Source organism: Amblyomma mixtum, chromosome 1 (assembly GCF_055824585.1).
Source record: "Amblyomma mixtum isolate Tamu chromosome 1, ASM5582458v1, whole genome shotgun sequence".
Taxonomy (NCBI): domain Eukaryota; kingdom Metazoa; phylum Arthropoda; class Arachnida; order Ixodida; family Ixodidae; genus Amblyomma; species Amblyomma mixtum.
This window is the reverse complement of record NC_143012.1, coordinates 248,171,690-248,194,222: the sequence shown is the minus strand read 5'-3', so window position 1 is coordinate 248,194,222 and position 22,533 is coordinate 248,171,690. Positions and strand designations below refer to the sequence as shown.

Sequence of the window (22,533 nt, the reverse complement as noted above, 5' to 3'; positions counted from 1 at the left end):
TTTTTTTGCAATTCAAAGCGCTCTATCCGCTATTTCGTACACAATTCAAATTCGGTTAGTGCCATTGTTGTCACACTTTTCCATTCTTATTCTCGTTGCGACATTAAAAGAGCAAAGTGCTGTTGGCCTTCCATTCTGCTGCGACACGTGTCACTGCGCGTGACCTAGTATGGAGGCGAGGCTCATTGCTTGGGGTGCACACTACTGCAGCCCCTGTGTCCCGAGAACTATGTGGAGAAGCTCCAGCTCCTGCTGCACCTGGAAGAGGTGCACCTGAGCCGGGAGCTGGAGGAGCGGGTCCTGTGCCCTGCCCAGCTGAAGCTCGAGGGCCACCTGGTGCGGCTCAGCCTGGCCTCGTGGCTGGAGGAGGCCCAGTTCCCACCTCGCGTCGGCGACCGGGTGGTGGTGCGACCAGTCGGCGCAGTATCCAACCAGCAGCTCAATTACGAGGGCTTCGTGCACCAGGTGAGAGAGACCACGAGCGTGTTGTCGCGGTGCAGCAGTGAAGTGGGTGTGCTTTGTGCTGCTCTCTGGTGGTGAGGAGAGGTTAGGTTACCGTATTTACTTGATTCTAATGCACGTTCGATTGTAACGTGCACCCAGAAAAAGGTGCACGTTGGAATAAAGTAAATACAGTATATTGGGTACTACAGTGCATAAGTGACTGAGGCTATCATGTGCCAAACACTGGGTAAAAAAGTGCTTTTTTTTGGTAACGAAGCAGGAGTATCGAGCATGTGGAGTTTTCTTTCTTTTAATCCATAGCGTTAAAGGCCCTGCGTCACAGAAAAACTGATGTCGGTGTTACCTTCAGCATGACTAAAAAATTGGCACTAACTGGCCAGTTTGTGATGTCACAACCGCATGACCTCTCACAGGTAATTCAAGCACCCCACTGCAATAACGCTCTTGCTTCCTTTATGTATATGCTGCTTTGTCAATGCACGGCATCGGCATGGTCATAAATGATTGCTAGCCTGCTTGAAAAAACAAACATCTTAATGGGAGATGTGGGGATCAGATCGCAAAAAGTCTCTAAAAAAGTCGATTTTTGAAAAGTACACTTTTTGGCATCTCCAACACTTTTTCTATGTTGTACTGAAATGTTTCACCCAAAAATAAACTTTAAGCCCTCCAAATAAATATATTTGTCGGCATCTACACATAGACAGTGTGCGCTAGCTTAGAACTTTCAGCCTTGTTTTCTCGAAAGTTTGTGTTGAGCTTAATACCTTGCTCGTGGAAAGCGTAGCACAGAAATGGGTGCATGGGTTTTTACCCGGTTTGTTTTGTTGTGATCACTGAAATGTGGTCTGCGTCGAGACAGTCTCAGATTTACCATTTAGGCTCACATGTTTTTATTACATGGTAATTAGAGCATGACACATCCTAAACATAAAAGAAGGCGCATATTGTGCCCTTCAAAACAAAAAGAGCACAGAAATTAAAAAAAAAAAACCTTCTTGATTTGCGCCACTCTTCTTAGTAACTATTAAAAGCATTTACAGACCTGTAGCCTGTTTTTTTTTTTTGTCATGCTAGGCTTTCCACAAGCAAGCAACACGGGGACAACATAGAAGCAATGATAAAAGGGAACCTACTGAAGCTGTCATTGATTGTTTGCTGCTGTTTTAAGCCAGTCTTCTTCATCACTCTAAGTCGAAAAATAGAAAACTTGCCTTCGATCCCCTCATCCCCCCTTAAGGACGTTGATGTATGCAGAAGTAAAGTAACTGCGATGAAAAGTGAATTAGGGTGAATTAGATGGCATTTGAACCCAGGATACAAATGTCGCATGTTTGCCAGCCCATATTGCTAGTCATAATAAGTTACGTTCAAGTGTGATTGAAATTCATATGATGAATCACATTCTGATATGGTTGTAACTTGCTGGAAGCATCCCTATGCGCCGAGGAAATGAATCAGTTCCTTTGTTAGTGTTTGAAATTCTCTCCGTATGCCTGCCTTGAAAGCGCACACATTCTCGTAAATGAGTTACTTTATTACACTTCATTTATTGAAGAATCAGCTTGTTTCAAATCTGAGTGCCTTTATGTGTTTCTTTTTTGCCTGCCAAGGCTAGTGTCCCGATCGTGAATGCGAAAAACATAGCTCAATAGGACGAGGGCCGAAAAGGAACGTACACAGACACAGCACTTTCTTTTCTGTCCTCCTCTAATTGTGCTCCTTTTTCATGTTCAAAAAATTCTCCAGTGTGTTGCCCTGCTTTTACATGTTTGTTGTGCCCAACTCCTGACAGGTCATGTCTGATGATGCCCTCTTGAGGTTTAGCCTTGCCTTCAACGAAGAACTCTTGAAGAGCCCTGGTCAAGCTTGGCAGTTGTTCTTCCAGCTGAACCGCACCCCGTTACGACGCTGCCACCTAGCTGTGCGCCTGTCACGCCCTCTTCTTCGTTCGGGTGAGCGCAGTTGTTTAGCTTGTTGATGGTGTGTTGTCTGGCGTTCAAGTTTGGCCCTACTCCATGGGTCAAAGTAACTGCATGGTTCTTGTTCTGCTTGGCTCGCATGTGATCACTGCTTCTATATCACATTTCCATGCAGTTTATTTTATATATTTTATTTAAACATGAAATATGCTGTCAGCATCAAATGACTAGCTAATCAAGAATACCATAGTTAAGGGAGACTGAATATTAGGGTAGTCTGTTTTCACTTCTGGTGCATGTTGAGGACGGAGGGGCCCAGCGAGTTGAGGCGGGTCGTTCAGGCACGTAGGTCGCGGCTCCAAAGGACGATGGAGAGCTCCATTGAGGAGGAAACTGTACAGAAGGTTTATTTACATTTTTTTACAGGAAGAGTGAAGAGAAGTGAGAGACGATTCTGCCGCATTCGTTGTCGACCTTTATACCCTTCTTGGTCCCCAAATTCCCTAGGTTGAGGACGTCCACGCCGGAGTGGGAGGGGCCTAGAACTTTCACCTCTGCACACAAACACAACACCGCACTTAGGGTCTCGCCCCTGTCACGTGTTGATTCCGAGGGAAAGAAGGTTCCCGTCGAGGCGTCGACTGCGGTAGGTGGTGGTTTCAGGCCAGCCAAAGGTTCCCGCGGGTCACCGACATCTGTTGGTCATCAAAGGACACCCGCCGCCCATGGCCGGAACGCGAGGTCACGAGAAAGGCCGGAAAGTGGTCCTTTGTCCTTGGAGATGTTCGAACGATGCCCGCCAGCTCTTCGCGGTGCTTGGCACGCCAAAGAGCAAGCCCTTTGTCCCCCTGCACGCTCGCAGCAATTAGGGTAGATAACGTCTGTCTCCCCGCGGCGGCGGCGGTGTTCGACACGTGCAGGCACTTCGGAAAGGGGGTCTTGTTTTGCTTAAACTTCAGCCCTTTCGTTTTCGTCCTGCACTCTGACCAGACAAAGTACATAATTGGAATCAGCTGTCACTGGGTCCCCTGTGTGGTCCATGACGGCAGGCTTGGGGCAACGGTCGCCGAGTAGAAAGCAGGTACTCTCAGCCACCCAGGAGACATGTGTGCTGGCTGCTTCCGCCGCTGCTTAGCCTTCGCCGTACCTTGCTTAACGACGACCCACGTTTGGTGGTAATTTCTCCCAGACCCGCGTTCTTCAACCCTGACACCGCATCTTGCTTCCCGATGACACACGTCGGGAAGTAGTCTTTCCAGGCCCGTGTACTAGGACCTTAACAGGCACTAAGACCACTCATTGAAAGTGTTAAACGGAACCTGCTTATGCCAGCTGTCCAGCAGCTTATATTTTTGTCTTTTTGTGTTCATATTTCTGCTAGCCTGTTTGTTTGCATTTAATATGACGCAGATGGTGCATATGCATAATGGGTATTTGTAGGAATGCACAGTTTCCTTGTTTTATGGAGACAGTGTTTGTGTGTAAATGCAGCTCCAGTTCCTGTTCTTCTCTACATTCTGATTGCTCATGTATAATGTGTATGTAAGTGAAGCAAGTGATGCCAGTGAAACACTTGAAATTGCCATGGAACCTGATATACTCTGCTTGTCGCATAGATATAGAATTCATAAGTAGGCTATTTTATTATAAGATAGGTTATGCCCATAGCACTGAAAACGCAGTGCAGCAGACTGCAAGGTATACAGGTTTAGCTGATGCACATACAGTCTCTTTACTGTCTTCACTGTTATCATTAAAATCTCAGTATAAAGAACACGGATATTACGAATTATTCGCTATGTAGAACTCCCCCTGCACGAGGGGATGCAGACTCGGATAGCAGGCAACAGGCTTCGCCGCGCTACACAAGTGACTTGTGGTGGAGCAACAAATGTTTGCGCTGTTATCTTGCACTCGCCAAGAGCACCACGGAAGATACGCTTTATTGCAAAGATACAGGAGTGTGGTGCATTGGTAGCCAGGTGCTTAGCATGCATTGGCGTCTCTCGTACCCGCCGACAGCACCCTGAATGCAGTGGTGTGGATGGTTGTAGCCATTAAGTAGCGATTGTGTGCTCAAGCCAGCTGTCACGGAGGAGGTGAATATGGAGATAGTATTCACTGTGACTTACCAGTTTCCACGTGACACGGATGTAATGCTGGGAAGCCACCATGGCTGGTGCTTGGCCTCCCGTTGTTGTGTGCTGGTGGTGCTTTGTAGGGAAACCAATTAACTGTTGCTTGATTTTTGCGGTCTTCGGAATCTCCGCAAGCTCCTTTGAAATGGCCCTGGAACTTCGGAAAAGGTCTCCCCATTTAATTATAGTAAGAATTGACTATGTTGCCATCCCTTCACTGGCAAAACTCCCCTGCTCTTGCATGTTTTTGCGGAATTTTATATTATAAATCTTGGCTATGTCAAACTATGTTATGATTGGCTATATAGAACTGTTATGTTACAATATTATTATTAAGAACTATGTTATGAATTTACGGAACTTTCTCAATCAGGAATCTATTCCTAGTTGAGTGGCACACTTCATCTCTCAACTTGCTGACTGCAGAGTAGAAGCTAGTTCGAGTATGAGGCAGTGGCTTCTGCATGTGCGCTAGTTTTATCACCTGCTTGCAAGCCTACCCCACAAGCCTGAAATCTGTTCCCTTGAAATCTGCTGTGGTGACTCAGTGGTTAGGGCACTTGGCTACTGAGCCAGAGGACCCGGGGTCAATCCCGGCTGTGACTACCGCATTCCGATGGAGGTGAAACTCAAACGGGGCCTCTGTGCTGTATGATGTAAGCACATGTTAAAAAACCCCAGCTGGTCTAAATCAGTCCGGAGCTCTCCACTACGGATTCCGTCCATGTGTTGTTTCAGGACATTAAACCCCACAATTTGCAACTCATGATTTATCTCACACAATTTAAAATTTATAATTTATCTCATCTTGTTGCTCCCACTCCATTGATAAAGTTGAGACTGAGTATAGTAGTCGGGCACTGGTGAATTTTGTTTCGAGGACTTTTTTTTCTTTCAATTCATTTTGGTAAGATTTTGTGAGCTCGGTATGTTGTTTTAAATTGCGGATTAGAAGGCAGAGGCTGTTAGTAAGCTGTGGTGTGGGGAATGTCTGTGCACAGTGCTGTTTCCAAGAGCTGGAGCAGCGCAGTCCCCGACATCGAAGAAGCCGCTGAAGCTAGTCAACGAGCTGCTGAACGAGCTGCAGCGGGAGGCAGTGCATCACATCATGGCTGGCAGCAGAGGTGCCCTGCCTTACGTTGTTTGGGGCCCCCCGGGAACCGGCAAGACCGTCACCCTTGTCGAGGCCATCCTGCAAGCAAGTTGTTAAAACATGTGCTCCCTCCTTCTTTATCTAGCCACTGTGCACAATCACCTCTCAATAATTCGAACTCTCAGGTGGCTGGAAAGTTTGTTGGAGTTGTGTGGCATTTCAATTAACAGGAGCCTTTTTAATAGAATTGATATTGACAGGGTGAAACCATTTGTTCAAGTAAACTGTTTGAACCCAGCAGGTACAAATTAGCCAGAGTCCATTGTACTTGCTTTGTGTGTGCGTGTGTGCATGTGTGCGTGCGTGCGTGTGTGTGTGTGTGTGTGTGTGTGTGTGTGTGTGTGTGTGTGTGCACGCACGCACAGACAGAGACTAGACTAGGATGGTAAGAGACTAGGATGCTCTTCTATTTCTTTTGCGATGTCACGAATTAAATTCGTCACAGTTTGATCATTTCTGTGTATATTGTAATTGCTTTTAGTCATTTTGTTGCATAGTAATTGGTCTGGCTTCAGTTTCTAGTGGCCAACATGTGAGAATTTTCATTTTGATAAACCCTGCCTCTCTTTTGAGAGAAGCCAACAGCCACAGAAACCAAGGGGCACAGGGTTTTTTTTAATTTATTTATTTTGTGGTGTTGATCAATTTATAATATCACTGAATATGTTATCGCTTAAAGGTAATTGATTAGAAAAGCAGAGGTGTTCAGAAATTTGGCATTGTAGGGACAGTTTGTATACAGAGTTTTTATGTACTTGTCCAAATCCTGTGTACTACAAGCTGTACTACGAGCTGCACTAACCATCTTCATTGTTAGAGGTTAGTTTCTCACTTTAATCTTTGTTTGGGTGGCAACGTGTAGTAGTCTTTGCGACTATTTTATTCCCTGGAAAATTTTTTTAATACATTAGCATTAGAATCCCCATATTGGAAAAACTGTTTGTCTGACGCCTCCATTGGAAAGTGGAAAAGTGCAGAGGGAAGTCAAAGAGGGTGGGAGGCAACAGGTGATGGGGGCAGAGGGGATAGAGGAAAATTGCCCTCTCCGCATTCAAGGGAGAGAGGGGGTATACTGGGTAGGGGAGAGTGAAGAAGGGGGCTATGGCGCCGTCACAGTCGCAGAGGTTGGTGGACTGGATCACACCACCCACTAGTAGGGTCTGATCCCGTCAGCGGAAGTGGCTGCTCCGTCTGGGGAAGAGCACTAATTCTAATGCATACTTTGCCTCGTCAGTCGGATTGATCATCTATAAGTTTTTTTCTTCAAGGACAGCATTGTGTGGGTTCAGTTGGGCAAAAGCATCCTTGTTCAGCAGAAATATTTTGTCACTACAGCCCAATTAAGCTCACATTCCTGCAGGCCAAGAAAGATGAGCTTTGTTGTGTAATTGCTCCAGTTTTGTCGCATTGTGACTTTGTCACTGCACACATTTTTTTTTTTTTTTTAATCTCTGTGGTAGCTTTAAGAAAATTTCTTCTGACGTCTGTTACATGTGCAAAAGCGGCTTAAGCTAGTTCAAAGGGAGAATCTGGTGAGCCATGGTGTTACCGTATGAGCAGTTGTTTAATGATAATGTTGCATCACGTTGGGCATTTGCAGTGCGTGTTGATCTTTGCATTTGCAGTGCGTGTTGATCTGTCAGAATGGCTCTGTGCACCTGAACCATCTCCCTGGAGTGTTGCGGCTTCGGCTGCGCGAGGGACAAAAGCATTCTTTTTCCTAGGGACATGGGTTTGGTGGACACCCTTTGATAATCGTGTGTTTGTGAGTGTTGAGTATGCTTGATTTCACCTTTCTGCCTTTTTTTTTCCCATTTTCCTCTTTTTCATCCTCTTCTTCTTATCTTCTCTTCTTTCACCCTCACCTGGAATAGCATGCTAGGCTAACAACCAGGCAGACCTCTCCTGTATTCATAAAAGTCTCTCTCTCTTCCTTCCAAAATCTGGCACGACAAAATCTCATGACAGAAGGGTGTTACCGTTATGCTGTTTCAAGACATAATGACGCATCACGTCATGTGCTTAGCATTTCCCTGATGGACACTAGTTTCACTGTTCAAACGCTAGCTTCTCACTGTGCAGTGTAACTGTTGTGGCTGCTGTGTGGTCAGTGCTCATTGACATGCTTTCTTTATTAGTTAGGAGCGAAATGATATAACTGGATATTGTTTTCTCTATTTTATTCTTTCATTTTTTTTGTAGGTATTCCTGAACATAAAACATAGCCGACTGATTGCCTGTGCGCCTTCAAACAGTGCAGCTGACCTTTTGGTAAGCTTTCTTGATTCTCAAGCACAGATGGAGATATTGAGGTTAACTGTGGCCATCTGTGGTCTTTTTCTGATCCCTCTAAATGGTTATGTTTAAGCCCGAAAGGTAAAAATATTAGCCAATCATTTTCGGCGTAACTTTTGAGGGGATAGTTGCCCAAGAATCTCCTAGCTGCCTTTTCACCACCCACCTTTGGACCTGTCATCGGCTACAGTTTGTTCCCAATAAAAAAAAAAAGAAGTATAGTGACTTTAGGATAATTTACTGTCACAAAACCTGAAGTGGCGTTCACTTCATCTGTGTACAGTCATTGACAACTTGAGAAATGCAGCAGAGGCCCCACGTTCAGACTTTTCGTTTCCTTTCTGGCTCTCCGGATTCCCAAGAACCGCTGCTATCTGGGCAAAATCCCATAATGGGGTGAGCTCGTAATGAACAGTAGCAAGTTGCACAAGTTAGGAAACGCTGTTATTGTAAACTCTCGAGGATACAAATTTCTCAGGGCGGTAAAAAATTCGAGTCATCCAAAACAAAAAATCGGTATGCAGAAGCATGGGAAATACATTCATGTTAACCTGTTTACGGTTGACGGGATTTCAGCCGTGCAGCCACAGCTCGCTAGTCATGGTGCGTACAGCGTGACTGCCGATTGCTACATAGGTGATGTGTGGGCCACATGCCACGGCAAGACTAGCGATCGCAGAGTTGATGATATGTGGGCTGTATGCTGGTGCTCGCTGCTCACGTTGCGTACCGCATGACTAGAGAACATAGCAATCATGGTGTATGGGCAACATTCGATGCTGGAAGATGCAGTCACTGCTCGTATGTTTGTCATTTGTAGGGATGTTTGAAAGTGTTCAGGGCATCTGAAACTCTGCACATTGTACACAGTGTACTTTGGCTGGGGAATTACTACACGAATTCGTATCATTGAGATTGTACTGTATGAGTGTGAGTAGTTTGTAACAGCAACACAAATAATTTTATGCAATTACCGTATTTACTCGCATAATAGGCGCACTTTTTTTCCAGAAAATCCGGCTCAAAGTTGGGGGTGCGCCTATTACGCGGGGTAAAATTTCCGGGAATTTTTCGACTCGCAAAATTGAACATACTGCACAAACGCACTCGTGTACGGGCCGCACCCCGTTTTCCTGAAGAAAATATTTTTAAAAAATCCGTGTAGGGGCTGCACCGAAACTTTCCACAACCCACGCGGGAATAGCCTTCGAAATGCACACGCTGAGGCCTCCACGATCAGCTCCGGCTGCGCGCAACGGGCTCTTGATCGCGGAGGCCCATGCGGAGGCCACACATGCGCACAGGAGCTTCCAGACGCCGCCCACGGAGGGCGCCCGAGGCCAAGCTTACCATCATCATCAACGTTGTCCTCCGCCGCGAGCTTTCGCTATCTATATCGCCATCAGCATCACCAGCTCCACTTTTTTTTGTTGTTGTCAAGTGCCGGGATCTGTGGTAGCGCGTTAGTTCATCGTGGTTTGTGGCTTTCCGCCCAGCGTTGCTGTTTTAGCTTGACGGGCGAACACCTTAATAGCTACACGGCTGGGAGTTTGCCCTCGAACACGGCAAGCGTGCGGCAGGTCGGAAATTCGACGTGGCTGAGAAGTGCGGCAGTTGCGACTGTGGCGTGCCTAAATTTTCGTACGTGACTCCAGGCGCTGAGGTTTTCGCGGGCCCAAGCCGGGAACATTTCCGGCTGGAGATAAAGCTTTCCAAACAGACGCTTAAAGTGAGCATCCCTGAAAACGGTGTGCGGCTGTTCTACGCGATGTCGCTGTACGTGCTGTGGGTCCGCAGCAGCTGCGACGGCAGTAGCACTAGTCAGGACTAGTAGCCAGTTCAGCAAAAACTTTGTTAAAATAAAGACTGGGGGGCGGGGGGCGGCGAGGCGTTGGCATGCAATCGTGTATATACAGTATTGGTCACAGTGCCAAGTTCAGGGTGCGCCTATTATGCGCGGAAATAAAAAAATCTGATTTTTCGCGACCAAACTAGGGGTGCGCCTATTACAGTCGACGACCGAAAATTCGGACGCCTGATTTTTCGGACATGCTTGATTATTCGGACTTTTTCGCGGCACCGCGACATGGCCCATAGAGCCAATGTGTAAGAGCGCTTGAAATTTCGGACGCACCGCAACTGACCACTCGATTTTTCGGACCTCGTTCGCACTCGCCGCCAGTACCCAAGCCGCCATATAATGTGTACAGTGGAACCTCATTAATTCAAACTGCAGGAGAGATCGAAAACTTGATCAAACAAAATGAAATTCAAGCTAAAAGGGAGCCTCTTAACTTACGACGCTGAAATTCTGCGCGAGTCGGCACATTGTGCTCGCGTGTTTTCGAATTCGTACTGTCCTTGAATGTCTTCCGCCGCACGAACTTGAACCGTAGTCTGAGTTCACGGAACTCATCTGTGCCGAGTCTTTAGTCCCGAACACGGAACGCGAATACGATCGCGGAGGCTACGCGCACGCCGTGGCCTCCGCGATTGAAGCGCGCGGCGCGCCGCCGGATCTTATCGCGGCCGCGATCTGCTCCGGCGCTGCGCCGTTCGCGGAGGCCACGCGCGCGCACCGGAGCTTCCAAGTGCCGTCTATGGATGGCGCCGTGATCATTATCATCAACATTTTTCTCGGTCGCGATTTTCCGCTGTTCACATCGGCATCAGTATCGCCAGCTCCAGCCTTTCGTGGCGTGTCAGCATGCGTGTTAGCGCGTTCGCCGTGATAGTGGCTTTCGCGTGCTGCCGCCGAGCTTCACAGTTTTAGCGCGATGGGCAAGCACCTTAAGCTACACGGCTGGGAGTTAGCTCTCGAACGCGGTCGGTAAGCGTGCGAAGGGCGGGAAATTCGACGTGGCCGAGAAGTGCGTCCGATGATGGTGCAACCAAAAGAGAAACACAAGCTGCAAAAAGCGCGCTTTCCGAGTCAAGCCGTGCGAGTTTCCTGAACTGGAAGAAGAGTTGCTCCTCTATGTGATGGAATTTCGGAACAACGGCTACGCGTTGACAGCGGACATGCTGCGCGGCTTCTTTTGGCATGAGCGTGCATCAGAGCGCAGCACCAGCTCAGGAGTCTAAATACTTCGCGAGTGACGATTGAACGTAGAATAAATGTAGCTCATTCCCTGGTTGGTGTGCTTTTACTTTAAAAAAAATTTTTTTTTCGCATATCGCGTGTATGGGCCGCACCCCGAAAATTGGCCTTCGAATCTGGAAAAAAAAAAGTGCGGCCCTTATACGCGTTTATACGGTATTTCGCGCGGCGAAATATAGTCATGAGGAGCTTTAGAATGTGTGCAATACAATTGGCCGCTTTCTCCGGCATAGTGGTAATAAGTTCGTGATTTTTTCGGTGAAATTTGATTTTCCGGACTGCCCGATTTTTCGGTCGTTTTCGCGGCCCCTAGAGAATCCGAAAAATCGGTCGTCGACTGTATGCGAGTAAATACGGTAAAGCCTGGCATGCACAGGTAATTGACAAGCTCATGGCAAAAAGGAAACGCACTTTTTTTTTTTTCTGAATAAACCCTTATTTTGAAATCAAATATTTTATGCACGGCTTGAAATGAGCTTGGCTATAGTTGTTGGTTACCGAGGTGTTGGTGCAAAATGGGATCACCTGATGCAATGCGACGGCACTGGCATTCACTAGCATTTTGCCTTCTCCCTTCACGTCCAGAAGACAGCCCATGCTGAGGACGTAACTGCCACAAATTTGTCACGTGTTCCACGGTTATCGCAACAGACAGCACAAAGTGCACGAAATGGGCTCTCAGTGCAAACGGTCGTGGTGTCAGTATACTCTGAACCGCCATTTCGCAGTGTCAGCTCGTGGAGTTGCCATGATTGCCAGGCAGATGAGTATTTGAGGGACATCAAGAGATGGGGGTTTCTGCTGTGTTCTCAAGTTGTCACTGACTATAGTTTCAGCATTACCTATACATGTGTGAAGGGAACATGGAAGAAAGAATGGAGTGTGGGAATCCTCATCCTGGACCTTATCCATCTCTTACCTTGAAAAGAGCCCATCCTAATTGTTTTGTTTTTTGTTGTTAGTACTGTCATTGGGATATAGTACTGTTTACCTGTATATGCCTGAATCTTGTCCCTTGTTGTTGGGGGTCAGTGCTGTTCAAGGCCTTGGTGTGTGTCTTTACATTGTCTTGGGGTTCAAGGGGTGAAAAAGAGTTGAAGGTGGTGGCCTTCTCATTCTTATGCTTCTCCACCCTTCCTCCTTCCCTTCTGTTCTCTTCGCTTTTTGCAGGCAGAAAAGCTGTGGGCGTCCGGCAAGCTGGTGTCATCAGACATTGTGCGGCTCCTAGGTTACCAGAGGGATCTTGATGTAAGCCGCTCTAGCCTGGTCAGGCGTTGCACGTGTGTGCCACTATACTCCGTTTCATACATAGCAGGCAACGCTGCGGAAGTTGCTGAAGTAGTGCGTCCGCAAAACTATACTACTCCGCCACGTATTGTTCGTTCTTCTCTAAACTCTGGTTATTGTTTGGACGTATACAAAGAGTGATATAAAACGATGCAGTAGCACTGAAAATCGTGGTCGAAGCTGTGAGGCGCTCAGTGTTCGGGCTCTCTGGCCATAATTTTCACGGAGTTTGATCTACTTTTTGGGTGCGGTATTAGCAGAAGCGATTCGCCCTGCCAACCGCGTGTCATGCCGCCATGTACTTTTTGCTTCTCGAAATCTCGACGAGTCGCGGGACGAAAATGTGGCAAGAGGTAAAAGAAAGTCCAGGAGGTGCCAGTCACGGCATTTAAGATTTGTCACCTTGAAATTTGTTTGTGTTCGCTTTGGTTGTATGGAGAACTACTTTTTGCGTGCTGACTTAGCCCGCACGAACAGGCGCGCTAGCTTTGGCAGTGTTGCCTGCTATGTATGAAACGGAGTACACTGATTGATTGTCACCAGCGTTGTGTGCATGTCTCCTTGGCAGGCTGTTCCGCCCACCATCAGGCGCCTGTGCATGAATACGGGAGACGTGAAAAAGGCAGCCCGGCACCGCATCGTTGTGTCCACTGTGATCACAGCTGGCATGCTGTACAGCCTGGGTCTTCCACCCGACCACTTCACCCATGGCTTCTTGGATGAGGTGAGGAAGTGAGGGAACGTTGCCCCTTGTGGTGCTTTCCTGCAGCTAGGCTGGACCTCAGTGGCACAGTGCCTTCACTGCTGCATTGGCTCTTGCTGTTTTATAGGCAGGTCGGGGCTCCGCCTCGAACACACTTTGCAGTGGCAGTGTTAAGGGGAGACACTGGTCTTGAAAAGAAAATTTTATTAATTTACAGTCGACGACCGATTTTTCGGACTCTCTAGGGACCGTGAAAACGACCGAAAAATCGGGCAGTCCGGAAAATCAAATTTCACCGAAAAAATCACGAACTTATTACCCCTATGCCGGAGAAAGCGGCCAATTGTATTGCACACATTCTAAAGCTCCTCATGACTATATTTCGCCGCGCGAAATACCGTATAAACGCGTATAAGGGCCCCACTTTTTTTTTTCCAGATTCGATTTTCGGGGTGCGGCCCATACACGCGATATGCGAAAAAAAAAAATTTTTTTTTAAGTAAAAACACACCAACCAGGGAATGAGCGACATTTATTCTACGTTCAATCGTCACTCGCAAAGTATTTAGACTCCTGAACTGGTGCTGCGCTCTGGTGCACGCTCATGCCAAAAGAAGCCGCGCAGCATGTCCGCTGTCAACGCGTAGCCGTTGTTCCGAAATTCCATCACATAGAGGAGCAGCTCTTCTTCCAGTTCAGGAAACTCGCACGGCTTGACTTGGAAAGCGCGCTTTTTGCAGCTTGTGTTTCTCTTTTGGTTGCACCATCATCGGACGCACTTCTCGCACGTCGAATTTCCCGCCCGCCGCACGCTTACCGACCGCGTTCGAAAGCTAACTCCCAGCCATGTAGCTTCTAAAACTGTGAAGCTCGGCGGCAGCACGCGAAAGCCACTATCACGGCGAACGCGCTAACACGCATGCTAACACGCCACGAAAGGCTGGAGCTGGCAATACTGATGCCAATGTGAACAGCGGAAAATCGCGACCGAGAAAAATGTTGATAATGATCACGGCGCCATCCACAGACGGCACTTGGAAGCTCCGGTGCGCGCGCGTGGCCTCCGCGAACGGCGCAGCGCCGGAGCAGATCGCGGCCGCGATAAGATCCGGCGGCGCGATAAGATCTGGCGGCGCGCGCTTCGATCGCGGAGGCCACGGCGTGCGCGTAGCCTCCGCGATCGTATTCGCGTTCCGTGTTCGGGACTAAAGACTCGGCACAGATGAGTTCCGTGAACTCAGACTACGGTTCAAGTTCGTGCGGCGGAAGACATTCAAGGACAGTACGAATTCGAAAACACGCGAGCGCAATGTGCCGACTCGCGCAGAATTTCAGCGTCGCAAGAGGCTCCCTTTTAGCTTGAATTTCGTTTTGTTTGATCAAGTTTTCGATATCTCCTGCAGTCTGAATTAATGAGGTTCCACTGTACACATTATATGGCGGCTTGGGTGCTGGCGGCGAGTGCGAACGAGGTCCGAAAAATCGAGTGGTCAGTTGCGGTGCGTCCGAAATTTCAAGCGCTCTTACACATTGGCTCTATGGGCCATGTTGCGGTGCCGCGAAAAAGTCCGAATAATCAAGCATGTCCGAAAAATCAGGCGTCCGAATCAGGCCACGCGCGCGCACCGGAGCTTCCAAGTGCCCTCTATGGATGGCGCCGTGATCATTATCAACTTTTTTCTCCGTCGCGATTTTCCGCTGTTAGCCTTTCCTGGCGTGTTAGCATGCGTGTTAGCGCGTTCGCCGTGATAGTGGCTTTCGCGTGCTGCCGCCAAGCTTCACAGTTTTAGCGCGACGGGCAAGCACCTTAAGCTACACAGCTGGGAGTTAGCTCTCGAACGCGGTCGGTAAGCGTGCGGCGGGCGGGTAATTCGACGTGGCCGAGAAGTGCGTCTGATGATGGTGCAACCAAAAGAGAAACACAAGCTGCAAAACGCGCGCTTTCTGAGTCAAGCCGTGCGAGTTTCCCGAACTGGAAGAAGAGCTGCTCTGCTATGTGAAGGAATTTCGGAACAACGGCTACGCGTTGATAGCAGACATGCTGCGCGGCTTCTTTTGGAATGAGCATGCACCAGAGCGCAGCACCAGCTCAGGAGTCTAAATACTTTGCGAGTGACGATTGAACGTAGAATAAATGTCGCTCATTAGCTGGTTGATGTGTTTTTACTTAAAAAAAATTTTTTTCGCACATCGCGTGTATGGGCCGCACCCCGAAAATTGGCCCTCGAATCTGGAAAAAAAAAAAGTGCGGCCCTGATACGCGTTTATACGGTATTTCGCGCGGCGAAATATAGCCATGAGGAGCTTTAGAATGTGTGCAATACAATTGGCCGCTTTCTCCGGCATAGTGGTAATAAGTTCGTGATTTTTTCGGTGAAATTTGATTTTCCGGACTGCCCGATTTTTCGGTCGTTTTCGCGGTCCCTAGAGAGTCCGAAAAATCGGTCGTCGACTGTACACACTTTCCTTCTCATTTCTGAAGTGACAACTTCAAAACTCTATAACTTAAGTTCTATGATAGGCAGGAAGACAATTTCACCCTTATTGTCAAGGGCGTCCGCAGAATTTTTTGCAGGGGGGGGGGGCCCATTGGTTGTTGGCGCCGGAGGGGGGGGGGGGGCATGTTCGTAGCAAAAAGGCACTATTTGCGGTATGAATTTATTTATTTATATATAAATAAAAATAAGTGAAATACACACATGAAATAAAAATTACAAACAGCAAATTAAAGTGTGGCTAGGAGAGATACATTGCAGTTTATCAACGAAGAAACAATTAAAATAATAAAAAATCCAAAAATATACTGTCACTTCGTGGAGAAGAGTGCTCAGTATTGCTGCATACGGGTTCTCGACTCACCCGGATTGATGACCAGCACACAGCACAATATGGTCACAAACACGCAACTACAGTCACTCAGTCAGTCTTCCTTGAACAGCAACTGTAGACTCCACGGATTTTTCTGGGCGAATTGCGTGATTACACGGGTGATAAATTCATTTCTGTGCTTCATTACACGCTCTCGGTGCACACTCGTCACACACATTGATTGGAAAAACGGTTGAACGCGCACGTTGAAAACTTATTTACAAGATAAATGCACGCTCGCAGCTTCATACACCTCGCTCCATCTTGCTCGCGCATCCGCACAGTCGAGAAACCGCACGCACACTGCTCGCCGCTCGTAGTTTTCTCGTCCACTGTCTTGGTTGTTCTCAGCTTCGTTGACAAACGGCCACTAAAAACACCGAAGCACAAATACAGAGGCGCGCACACGTGCAAGGGCTTACTTCCGTGCGACTTCCAAGGGGAAGGGACACTCGCCACTCCAGTAGGAAAATTTGTTTTGTGTGTTTTTATGGGGTTCAGAGCCCCAAAACGACTCAGGTTATGAGGAACGGAGTAGTACAGAGCTCCGGATAATGTCGACCACCTGGGTCTCTTTACCGGGCACTGACCTCGCACAGTACACGGGCGCTGTTGTCATTTGAGGCCCAGCCAGAGGTGACAGGCGAGCCAGGCAGGCGCCATCGGGCTGCTTTGACCAAAGGCGCTGGTTTTCGGAGAAGACGCAAGGGACGCTGGTGTGGGGGCGCCTCTGGAGACTGCGTCGCCGTGAACAAAAGATGCTAATCTCCTTTGCCGAAGATTCTGATAGCGGCGCTTCTACCGCACTGCGCTCTCCCGTGGATCGGAGGCACAGCGAGCGGCGGCGGCGCCAACTGATCGCCCGCTTGCCCATGAGCAGCCCGACAAAGCGGGGGGTGGACACGGCTGATTTGTCTTTCCCTCCTGAAGAATTCATCGGTGGCCGGCATAACGAAGGCGAAAACAAGATGCACTGTGCACTGTCTGCCTCCGTGTCGCTATCTGTCTAAAGATCAAAGAAACAGGCACCCATTTCAAGACGGCTTGAAACACATGCTCGCCGGTGCCGCTGTATGTCTGCAACAGGTCGGCCTTCAACAGAGCTAACGATGGCGTGGTTTGAAAACGGCATAAAGACGCGCGCCTGGACGCGGCATTTCGCAGATGTGACCCAAAGCGTGGAAGCAGGGCTGCTTTTACCCTTTTGGCTGAGCCCACCACGGCCCCTGGCGTGCGGCCATCACTCATGGTTCGAGGGAGTGATTTTCCAGGGGGGTGCAGCCGCCCCCCCTTGCCCCCCCCCTCCGGACGCCCATGCTTATTGTATTCCTTGGTGTCAAGAGAACCCAATGGCATAAATTTCAGCGAGTTTCCCGCAGCAAATTTTCTTCAAAACTCCCTGCAAAATACTAGCATAAAAGGTGCATAAGTGCTCAAGGAATTGTTTTACATGAAATTAAATGACATATTTTGGAATCAGCACACAAAAATACATATTCCCTGAAGATTTCGTAACTGTGACTTCATTAATAAAGATTTTTTTTTCAAGACCAGTGTCCCCCCTTAAGGCTATGCTGCACAGAAGTTCTGTCTCTCTCGTCGCTTGGGACGGCGTGCAAATGAGAGCTTCAAAAATGCTGTACTCTCTCCTGGCATCAGCTGTGAAAATTTGAACTGGTTCACTTTTTCAGACTCCTGCGAGGAACTGTCATGTTCATTGTGGGACTTAAAATGAGAAGGTACCACTCGGCTAGTAAAAAAAAAAAAAAGATGTAGCACCTTCTATCTGAGTGCCTTAAGAAAACAGTAAACGTTTTGAGAGGAAACCTTTTGGAGCTTGTGCCAAGGCAGTGGAAAATGCAGCACAGTCACTCTCCCACCTCCGAAATCCCTAACAGATACTATCTGACTCCAAAGGTAGCTTTTAGCAGCTGTCAGTGCACAGAAAAAATATGAAGATTTGTGAGTGAGCAGTGTTACTTTATGTTCATTTCTTTTCTTCGTTTGTCATTTGCGCAGTTTGTTGTTTTCATGTAAGCAGTAAGAACTGTCTTTTTTATTTTAATGTGACATTATTTGTCTTTATGTGCACCACAAATGCAGAAAGTGAGTCCTATTCTCTCGACAAAGAGGGTAACTTTGGTGCCCTACTTAAAAGGAAATGCATAATGCTCTTATCCCTGTGAAGTCCAGAAGAGCATGAATTACAATTTACTCCTACTGAATCTGCCCGCTGCAGAATCCACCTCATTCGGCAACCCACCAGTGATGTTCATGGGCAGGTTTTTTGTAAGGTGTCTTGAGATATGCTCTTTTGCTATTTCCTGCTCGTACTATTTAGCACATCATGTAAAATCTGTGTAGTTAGCAAATTGCAGAGTGCATCTTTAGATAGTGGTAAAATTGAACTTCATGGAGATACAAATTTTGACCCTATCTGCATATCTTCAGTGTTATCATGAGACTGCAATGTGCAAGCACCTTTTGATATTAATGTGCATAAACTGCCAGTAAGAAACCTCTGGGAGCACTAAATCTGTTCGGAGGTGTACAATGGAATGAAGTCAGAGCCAGGGGCCTTATCCTGGAGCTGTCATTTTCAGTCATCATTTTTAGCGCAGTTATTGGTTAGGCATTGTGAGTAGACCCACTTACTGTCAGTGGCAGTTGAAGCTCTTGTGCGGACACGTAGTTGGTTACATGCATGGTTTCTCTTCCCTCATTGGTTGCAGGCAGGGCAAGCAACGGAGCCGGAGACGCTGGTAGTGATGGGTCTGGTGTGCCTGGCGGGAGGCAGCCTGGTCCTGGGCGGAGACCCCATGCAGCTGGGCCCCGTAGTGCGCTCTCGGCTGGCCATCAAGGGCGGCCTGGGCGAGTCCCTCCTCCACCGCCTGCTCCTGGGCGCTGGCAGCAGCGGGGATTCCACCGCCCCACCAATCCTGCCCTTCACACGGCTCAGGAACAGGTGCGGTTGTACCACACAAACAGCACGCGGCAGGGCAGAGTTTCGTCACGCTGGAAGAACAGAAATGCCACGCAGATGGAAGAGAGTTAAGGGGAGGGATCGCATTGGCCCCAGAGCTGCAAGACGCCTTAGATAAACAGAAAAAATAAGGGGGCTTAATGTCAAGCCAACTTTCATTCTAAATGGCGTGCAGCTCAGCTGGCTGGCTGAGATATGCACAGCCAATGGGCTCTGTCGCTGTGGGCGGGGGGTGGAGCTCCAGCAAAGAAACTACACAATCGGAATCTCTCGACCTATCGATGGGGTCCTCCGGTCATCGACAAACCTGCCGTTGCACACTCATCAGATGGGCACGGGAAACATTGTGACATGCAGCAGTCCAAGTTATCCAAATTTCTGATCTAGGCGGGGGTCGAATTCATGAGGTTTGTGTGCAGCAACTTTTGCTTTACCTGCACAAATGCAGTTATGTAGAATCTCGTGCAAAAGGACCTCGCGTGCAAAAGGACCGGGGTTCGAATCCCGGCGCCACGCAATTCTCCACCGGATTAAAAACAAAAAAAAAAACTCCGCGTGTTGATGAAATTGCATAACCAGGCTTGGAGTGCGGCCTGATTTCGGTGACCAGAACCGACAACGCACTTCCTCACCAGAACAGGATTTGGCCACCCTGGTGTAGTACTTGGCCACAACCTTCTATGAACAAACCAATTAACCCTCGGCCCTCAGTCCCCAGCGGCTGCGGAGCAACTGACCAAGGCGGCGGTCAGATCTGGGACGCAGAGGAGGGTGCTAAGAATCTCTGGCTCCGGACAGGCCGCCATTGGAAACTGAACCTGGCAACGTTTAACGCAAGAACCTTATCAAGTGAGGCTAGCTTAGCAGTGCTGTTGGAGGAATTAGCCGGTATTAAATGGGATGTCATTGGGCTTAGTGAGGAGGAGGACAGATGAGGCGTATACAGTACTAAAGGGCGGGCACGTACTGCGCTATCGTGGATTAGCAGACGGACGAGAACTAGGCGTGGGATTCCTCATCATTCAGGATATAGCTGGCAACATAGAGGAGTTTTCTGGCATTAACGAGAAGGTGGCAGCTATCGTAATTAGGCTTAATAAGAGGTATAACCTGAAGGTGATTAAGGCCTACACACCTACATCAAGCCATGATGACCAGATCGTTGAAACCTTCTATGAAGACTTGGAATTGGCAATGAAGGTGGCAGCTATCATAATTAGGCTTAATAAGAGGTATAACCTGAAGGTGATTAAGGCCTACACACCTACATCAAGCCATGATGACCAGATCGTTGAAACCTTCTATGAAGACTTGGAATTGGCAATGACCAAAGTAAAATCACAGTACACTGTACTAATGGGCGACTTCAATGCGAAGGTAGGCAAGAAGCAAGCTGGAGACCAGGCGGTAAGTGACTATGGCATAGGTTCTAGGAATTAGAGCACTGCACGGGCCTCAATCTGAGGCCCAAGCTCGGCCCAGGCCCGCTAAATTAGCGCTCTAGCGAGCCCGGCCCAGCCCGTGAATCACGGAGTGAAGCCCAGCCCGCGCCCGGCCCGTTTCACACTAACGCTTGAGATATACTGCTCACTCTGAGCAAGTAGGTTGCTACTAGGCCGATAAGCAACTGTCCGACAAAGGTTCTGGAACCACAGTTTGGCTTACAGAAAGTTGGTTCTTTTTAGCCCAGAAGGAAGTGATTAAGAGTAGTGCTCGCCAGGCCCGTCTTTTGGACAGCGATCTCGTGTAGGTGCGCAATGATAAACTCAGCAGATCCGAGAGCCAAATAGAAAAGGCTGCATACATGCGTAATAGACAACTTTGCATTCCCCCATGATTTTAACCAGTTATATTTTGCCGCCCGGAAGTATAAACATTAAAGCTGCCTAGCAAGCAGTGGGACATTTTTTTAGTGAACACGATCTCACAGGTTGAACTCATAGCCGAACTGGTCGCCTTTCAGCAGAAACAAAAAGCTAAAAGGCTTGACTAACGTGGAAAATTGGGCGTGTTTGTACATGTCTTGAACAAATAAATAGCAGCGCTAGGAGACGAAAACTAGACGAGACAACAAGGACAGCGCTGAACTTCCAACTTTTATTTCCAACGAATCGTGCAAACATATATATGCACTCTGAATAATCCGGCGTCATCGTCAGTGCATTCGCAAATATGTCAGCTCTTTATCAGAAAGAGTGATAGAAGCTGTGATAGAAAGCTGGAAGTTCAGCACTGTCCTTGTTGTCTCGTCTAGTCCTCGTCTCCTTGCGCTGCTATTTATTTGTTCTAAAAGGCTTGAGTATTTCACGGTGTGTGTTTTGAAGACTATAAGCGTCCTAAACTAATATGTTCTTCCCGAATGCATTTCTAATAGTTTATAGGTATGTTTTGGGATGACGAACAATCAATGGCCAATTAAGACCTGTTGAATTTCATTCTTACTGGTGGAGCAGAAGATGACGCGCAAACCACGTGATAACTTACAGGGCAAAACACTTGTCATGGCAACCAGGCTGAAGAAGCGAGCAGGGATAGATGTGGTAATGAGATGAGATTTGCAAACTCTCGTGAGTTTCTGTGGCTATTTCATTTACGAGACGTTGCCGTCAGCCAGAAAACCAAACGTCAAAAGAAAACCAAACGCGCTTTAGTTTGTGAATTTGCTCAAATGAGAAAAATATAGCTATAAAATAAAAGCTATGTTTTTGGGACTTAAGAGCCCAAGGGGAGTAGGGCTGTGAGAGACACCGAAGCAGAGGGCTCCGGATCATTTTGACCACTCGGGTTTCTTCAACGAGCAATGATACTGCAAAGTACATGGCTGTCATGCTCGCCGCCTAAAGTGAAATGCGGCCGCCGAGGCTAGGAGCAAACCCTGGTTCCCCGGCTCAGTAATCAAGTGCCTTGACCACTAAGCCACCGCGGCGTAAAATAAGGAAATAAACAAGTCAATGAGTAAAGCTTAGTTTTTTTTCTCAGCGCGTACTATAACCCATAGTTCATCCGTGTCGCTGCTCCAGTGCTGCAGTTCTGTACTTCACTCTGCAATAGTGAACGAATAGTTGGACACCAGCCGTTTATGTACGAACCCAAGCCCGACTCGGGTCCGCAGCTTTAAGCCCGAGCCCGGGCCGGGCCCGGAATTTCGGGCCGGCCCGAGCCCGTGCAGTGCACTACTAAGAATAGCAGGGGAGAGTTATTAGTAGAGTTCGAAGATAGAAATAATTTACGGATCATGGATACCTTCTTCCGCAAATGGGCCAACAGGAAATGAGCATGGAAGAGCCCCAATGGTGAGACTAAAAATGAAATAGACTTCATACTGTGCGCTCAGCCTGGCATCGTAGAGGATGTGGAGGTCCTTGGAAAGGTTCGTTGTAGCAACCGCAGAACGGTAAGGTCTCGCATTAGCTTATATTTGAAAAGGGAACGCAGGAAATTAGTGACGCGGAAGTCTATTAACGAGTTAGCGTTAAGAGGGAAAGTAGAGGAATTCAGGATTTTGCTGCAGAACAGATTTTCCCCTTCAACTGAAGATGATGACCATAATGTTGAAAGAATGAACAATAGTCTCGCAGATATCATAACGGAGTGCGCCGTAGAACTATAGGCGGTAGAA

General features: G+C 47.9%; 1 protein-coding gene across 1 annotated transcript in view; it reads left to right on the top strand.

Annotated features, from left to right (window-relative positions):
- Positions 1 to 22,533, top strand: part of LOC149371434 (RNA helicase Mov10l1-like) — a 67,870-nt gene that overhangs the window by 28,845 nt on the left and 16,492 nt on the right. The window contains exons 9-15 of the mRNA XM_089565669.1: positions 211 to 465; positions 2,261 to 2,420; positions 5,527 to 5,723; positions 7,881 to 7,949; positions 12,244 to 12,321; positions 12,929 to 13,084; positions 18,664 to 18,896. Of these exons, the coding sequence (XP_089421795.1) occupies positions 211 to 465; positions 2,261 to 2,420; positions 5,527 to 5,723; positions 7,881 to 7,949; positions 12,244 to 12,321; positions 12,929 to 13,084; positions 18,664 to 18,896 (1,148 nt within the window). The remainder of the gene's footprint in view (positions 1 to 210; positions 466 to 2,260; positions 2,421 to 5,526; positions 5,724 to 7,880; positions 7,950 to 12,243; positions 12,322 to 12,928; positions 13,085 to 18,663; positions 18,897 to 22,533) is intronic.